The 7,080-nt window shown below is 35.9% G+C and overlaps 1 protein-coding gene across 1 annotated transcript; it reads left to right on the forward strand.

Moving 5' to 3' along the window:
• Positions 1-1,427: 1,427 nt before the first annotated feature.
• Positions 1,428-5,087, forward strand: LOC306888528 (extracellular calcium-sensing receptor-like; the record flags this gene model as incomplete). The annotated part of the gene is made up of 6 exons (XM_079446883.1): positions 1,428-1,636; positions 1,813-2,101; positions 2,172-2,909; positions 3,027-3,254; positions 3,890-4,013; positions 4,183-5,087. 6 exons carry the CDS (start codon positions 1,428-1,430, stop codon positions 5,085-5,087), a joined length of 2,493 nt encoding a protein of 830 aa, XP_079303009.1.
• Positions 5,088-7,080: the final 1,993 nt, after the last annotated feature.

Here is a 7,080-nt window from a genome sequence, read left to right on the forward strand (position 1 = left end):
CGGGGGAGCTCTGGCAGCACGGACTCTCGGGGGCGTTCTGGCAGCGCGGACTCTCGGGGGCGCTCTGGAAGCGCGGATTCTTGGGGGAGCTCTGGCAGCGCGGACTCTAGGGAGCGCTCTGGAAGCGCGGACTCTAGGGAGCTATCTGTGACTATCTGTGAAACAATGCATAATGTTTATAAACCAAATATAATTAATTAAGTTGCTTAAACAATTATGAACAAAACAGCATCATGTATGCATAGTTTAATACAAAGGGACGAAAGCCAATCACACAGATTACATTTTTAATTAAAAAATATGAGATGTAGTGGGATGGGGAAAAAAATGCCATAAATTCTGGAGACATGTTTTTTAAATGTTGAACTTTCATTCATTTTACATGGATATTTAAACATATGGTTCTCTTGTGCGAGACGCAAGTGCAACGGTGATAGATGTCCCTCTTGAAAATGTGCAAAATATACACTCTGTGTGAATGGCTTGGTTTCAGTTTTACATTTACATTTATGCATTTAGCAGACGCTTTTATCCAAAGCGACTTACATTGCATTCAAGTTACAGTTTTAACATTTTAGCAGCTCTTGTTTACTGTAAACAAGATCTTCTCCGCATTGATGTTCTTTTTTTTTCTGCAATATTTTGAATGAACAATGCAGCTTCGCCACATCTATTGGGTTCAACTGGATAGGCTAACAAAAACATTAAAAAGCAACAACACTTGATTATCATCACATTTCGTGCGCCACTGATAAGGCTGCCTGACAGACACATAAAATTTGAATGCAACATTTCTGCATTAGAATGTGGAATTATATTTTAAATTCGACGAATATTCTTTTTTTTTTTTGACAGACATGTAAAGTCATTTCTTAGACAAGAACAGACAGTGACATCACTAAAAGCTTTGACACATAAATGACTGGCCACATGGTTTTATTTGTACATAATGTGCTAATGGACCCTGACAAAGTCTAAGACGAAGTCCCAAAATCTCTTAGACATTTGTCTTTTTATCTCTTCATATATTAAAAAATAAATAAATAAGTAAACTTGTTCTGTATTGATAGGGAAATCAGAGTACAAAATTATTTAGTCGAGTTATTTAAACAGTTATTTATACAATTAAATACTTTGTTTTTTATAACAATTAAAATGACTTTGTTTGAAAATGTTGACAATTTAATAACAAAACCATAACATTAAGCTTAAAGCTTAAGCTTAAAATTCCAGCATAAACATTTTTACAGTTTATTACTATTGTCAAATTAGCTTGACTCTATTTGCTTGACCCGCCTCATTTCCTGCCCTATTAAGTAACTGACTGCATTTCACAATCATTCATCCATACCAATTATGTATATAAAGTGCAAATACTTTATCAGGTCACTTGAATTTGGAAAGTGCAGTAAAACTTAGTCTTTGGGATGTTTATCTATCTTTACACACTTCTGCCTTTCTATCATATAAATACAAAGGCAGAAAACACTATTTGCCAAATGATGGGAGACCCTAAGTATCCACTGCTTTCCAAGGATGGAGACATAATCATTGGAGCACTTTTTGTTATCCACACTGAAGTATCATTACCTTCATTTGAGTTTACACAAAAACCTCAGCAAATATTATGCTCCAGGTATGTTTCTTTATTTTGTAAAACAGCATTTTACATTTACATTTTAATATGTATTGTTTTATCAGGTACCTTTATCCAAATAATGTATTTATACATAGTTTATTGATTCATTGCTTTTTATTGATCTGTTTCTTTATTTAGTTACTTTTTACCCTGATGGTTTAATGTCTTCACAGTGTGAATATAAAAGATTTTCGGCTGGCTCAAACCATGATCTTTGCCATTGAGGAGATTAATAAAAGTAAAAGTTTGCTCCCAAATGTTTCTGTTGGTTATCAAATTTATGATACATGTGGTTCAAGACTGTCTTCTATGAGTGCAACTATGGCATTGATGAATGGTCCAGAGTTTGCAACAGGAGACAGATGCATTGGACAGCCTCCTATACATGCAATCATAGGAGAAACAGAGTCTTCCAACACAGTGATTTTGTCCAGAACCACAGGACCTTTTAAAATTCCAGTGGTAAGTAGCAAGCACAGTAAAATATAATATTGATATTATACTGATATACTGATGTTTTTTTCCCTCATAGATAAGTCCCTCAGCCACATGTGACTGTCTTAGTAATAGGAAAGATTATCCATCTTTCTTCAGGACTATTGCTAGTGATTACCACCAGAGCAGAGCACTTGCATACATAGTCAAGCACTTTGGCTGGTCTTGGGTTGGAGCTGTGAACAGTGACAATGACTATGGAAACAATGGAATGGCCATATTTCTACAAACAGCTGAAGAAGAGGGGATTTGTGTGGAGTACTCTGTGAAATTCCTGAGGACAGAGCCTGAAAAAATTAGAAATGTTGTAGACATCATCAAACAAGGCACCACTAAAGTAGTTATTGCATTTCTTACCGGTTTTGAGATGAAAAGTCTACTTGAGCAGCTAGGTATTCAGAATATTACTGGACTCCAAATGATTGGTGTGGAGGCATGGATAACTTCAAAAAGTTTGATGACTCCAAACAGTTTTCATGTGTTGGGAGGGTCACTGGGCTTTGCAGTGAGAAAAATTCAAATTGAGGGGTTTGCAGATTATGTTATGAAAGCATTCTGGGACACAGCTTTCCCATGCTCCTCTAATGCTGAATTAAATTGCAGTCAATATCAGGATCTATTTGTGGTTAAAAATCATAATGAAGATTTGCCTGAACAAAGATTTCCAAGCTACGTCTACAAAGCAGTTTATGCTGTGGCTCATTCACTACACAGTCTACTCAATTGCAAAGAACAAGTTGGTTGTGAGAAAGGCCTGACAATACAACCACAGCAGGTAAAAAAACAAAAAAAACTAACAAAAACAAAAAACAAGAGGCCCTATTTTTACCTTTCAATGTGTTAAAATGCCTTAGTTATAATCTTATAATATAGTTATATCTTATTTCATTAGGTGGTTGAGGCTTTGAAGAAGGTAAATTTCACTGTAAAGATGGGAGATCGTGTGTGGTTTGACAGCACTGGTGGTGCAGTGGCCCAGTATGAAGTTGTGAATTGGCAGCAGAACCTAGATGGATCATTCCAATTTAAATCAGTGGGATACTATGATGCCTCGCTGCCCCTTGATAAGCGCTTTGCGATTAACACTAACAACATAATCTGGGCCAGAGGACGACTGGAGGTAAATGGCAATAATCTGTTTGTGCAACAGGGTTTGTTTAAACTGAGGGAATGTAATATCAAAATCCTAAAACATTGTTCTGATCTTTATGAAGTAAATAATGAATACAACAATATGTGGGCAAATATGTATTAAAAAAAGGAAAAAAATAAATAAAAACATTGCCATCCACAAAGCTCTGCTCCTACGAAAGTACAGAACAGTTTATGTTGGCTTCCCACACAAATGGTTTACATTTCTGTACTGTTGAAATTATAAAATTGGTTTAAAGATTAAAGCCCCTACCTAAGGTGGAAAGGAAATAACTATAGTCCATAACAGGCTACATTTTTAGATAAATTACATCAGATTATAAGAATTTAGCGAACAAAAAAAAGCTGTAGAAAGTGTTGAGTGTTTAGCTAAAAGGCAACATTTTGCTAAAAAGACTGAGCATTAATAAAGATGTTCTAAACAGACCTTTCATACGTGTGTTTCGGTCCGGAGATGTATTTATATTACACTGAATATTTTGTGCCATTTTATGCATCAAAAGGCACTAGTCTCTTCTGAGTAATTTCACAGTCCTTCATTTAATTTTCACTTTATATTCAGAATAAATGATACATTAATGTATAATGTGATTTTCCATGTAGAAGCCAAGGTCTGTGTGCAGTGAGAGCTGTCCTCCAGGCACTAGGAAGGCTGCACAGAAAGGAAGGCCTTTCTGCTGTTATGACTGTATTCCATGTGCAGAAGGAGAAATCAGTAATGAGACAGGTAATCTTCAGACCATCTCACAGTTTCAAAGATTTCAGAGAAAACTGATTAGTGGCTCATTTTGTATTATTATTCTATTGCTCAGAATAAAGTTTCTTATCAAACAAGTTCATAAATAAAACAATTTTATTTTTACGTGCAACTACAGTAAACACAAATTCCTTTCCAGATTCAATCAACTGCAAGCAGTGTCCAGGGGAATACTGGTCTAATATTGAGAAAAATAAATGTGTCTTAAAGGCTGTAGAGTTTCTGTCATTCACAGAAGTTATGGGTATAGTGCTAGTCTTTTTCTCACTGTTTGGAGTAGGATTAACTGTGCTGGTGGCCATCCTGTTTTACAGCAAGAAGGACACCCCCATAGTAAAAGCTAACAACTCAGAGCTGAGCTTCCTACTGCTCTTCTCATTGGTTCTGTGTTTCCTCTGTTCACTTACTTTCATTGGTCGGCCCACTGAGTGGTCCTGTATGTTGCGTCACACAGCATTTGGGATCACTTTTGTTCTCTGTATCTCTTGTGTTCTGGGGAAAACAATAGTGGTGTTAATGGCTTTTAAGGCTACACTTCCAGGAAGTAATGTCATGAAATGGTTTGGGCCTGTACAACAACGACTCAATGTTCTTGCCTTTACACTAATACAGGTTCTTATCTGTGTGCTGTGGCTAACAATATCTCCTCCATTTCCCAACAAAAATATGAAATATTATAAGGAAAAGATCATTCTTGAGTGCAGTCTTGGTTCTACAATAGGTTTCTCTGCTGTGCTGGGATATATTGCCCTATTAGCTGTCTTGTGCTTCATTTTGGCTTTTCTTGCTCACACACTGCCTGACAACTTCAATGAAGCCAAATTCATCACATTCAGTATGCTCATATTTTGTGCTGTATGGATCACATTTATTCCAGGTTATGTCAGTTCTCCTGGAAAATTTATTGTGGCTGTGGAGATATTTGCCATTTTAGCCTCAAGCTTTGGTTTACTATTCTGCATATTTGCACCTAAATGCTATATCATCCTACTCAAGCCTGAACAAAATACAAAGCAACATATGATGGGAAAAACATCCAGCTAAATTTTGAGAAATAAAATAGCTTCCTGTTTGTGTAATTGATACTCTACAACATTACAAAAAGAAACAAAATAATAACTTGATGTCATAGGGAATGCATAGTACACAGGATAAGCCATATGTCTTACAATGGTATTATTATTATTATTATTATTATTATTAATTGTCCATCACAAATGTATGTATATTTATTCAGTAGTATATATTCATGGAAATCAAATAATATGTGTGTTTGATAGAAACTGTAAAGGAAACTTCATGTTATTTAAGGGAAAACAGGATTTTTATTTATTGGTTTTGTCCCCATTAGCTAATAATCATTTATAACAACTAATGCTGCACAAGTGTTGTACAGCTTATTGACTATTGAAGACTGAAATAAAGACTTTAGTGGCCTGCTACTCTTTTCTCTGTCCCTGTATTTGTTCACTTACTTTTTGTCTTTAGTTTTAAATCATTGGGTAGGGGTCAAACTGATGTAACATAAAAAAAGGATTGGTGACATGTTGCAACCTGAAAAACAGGCTGACGCAAAGACTCCAGTGACTTGTACTTGCCCAGAAGCTAGACAGGAGTCATGACAAACAAAAACTGCAAATAAGAAACACTTTAATTGAAGAACAGCTGGGAGCTACACCCAGTAGTGTCAAAAACAGATTTAATTGATTTCAACAACCAAAGCAATGAACAAACAACTGATGTAGCCTACTGTTCAATTAGATCTATCTATTCATTTAACTTACAGTCTCTGAAAAATATGAGGTGCTTTATTTTAAATGAGTTTAGGGAGTTTTATTTAATTTTACAACCCCAATTCCGGAAATTTTGGGACTTTTTTTTTCATTTGAATAAAATGAAAACTAAAACAATTTCAAAATCACATGAGCCAATATTTTATTCGCAACAGAACATAGATAACATTACAAATGTTTAAACTGAAAAATGTTAAAATTTTATGCACAAATTGAGCTCATTTCAAATTTGATGCTTGCTACAGGCCTCAAAATAGTAGGGATGGGGGCATGTTTACCATGGTGTAGCATCTCCTCTTCTTTTTAAAACAGTTTGAAGACATCTGGGCATCGAGTTTATAAGTTTCTTTAGTTTTGGTGTTGGAATTTGGTCCCATTCTTGCCTGATATAGGTTTCCAGCTGAAGAGTTTGTGGTCATCTTTGACGTATTTTTCGTTTAATGATGCGCCAAATGTTCTCTATAGGTGAAAGATCTGAACTGCAGGCAGGCCAATTCAGCACCCGGACTCTTCTACTGCTTCTACTCTTCTGACCATAGAACACTTTTCCACTTTGAAACAGTCCATTTTAAATTAGCCTTGGCCCACAGGACACGACGGCGCTTCTGGACCATGTTCACATATGGCTTCCTTTTTGCATGATAGAGCTTTATTTGTCATCTGAAGATAGCAAGGTGGATTGTATTTACCGACAGTGGTTTCTGGAAATATTCCTGGGCCCATTTAGTAATGTCAATGAGAGAATTATGCCGATGAGTAATGCAGTGTCATCTGAGGGCCTGAAGACCACGGGCATCCAACAAAGGTCTTCGGACTTTTCCCTTATGCACAGAGATTTCTCCATTTTCTCTGAATCTTTTGATGATGTTATGCACTGTAGATTATGAGATTTGAAAAGCCAATTTGACGTATTCCACAATCTTTTTATGCACTCTTTCACAGATTGGAGAGCCTCTGCCCATCTTTACTTCTGAGAGACTCTGCCTCTCTAAGACATCCCTTTTATAGCTAATCATGTTACAGACCTGATGTCAATTAACTTAATTAGTTGCTAGATGTTCTCACAGCTGAATCATTTCAAAATTGCTTGCTTTTTCAGCCCTGTCTTGCCCCCGTGCCAAATTTGGCATCAAATTTGAAATGAGGTCATTTGAAAGTCTTTTAGTTTTCATTTTATTCAAATTTAAAAAATGTCCCAACATTTCTGGAATCTGTGTTGTATAATAAAGTAAGAAAAGAAAGAG

The sequence above is a fragment of the Barbus barbus genome (genome assembly GCF_936440315.1).
Source record: "Barbus barbus genome assembly, chromosome: 22".
Taxonomy (NCBI): Eukaryota; Metazoa; Chordata; class Actinopteri; order Cypriniformes; family Cyprinidae; genus Barbus; species Barbus barbus.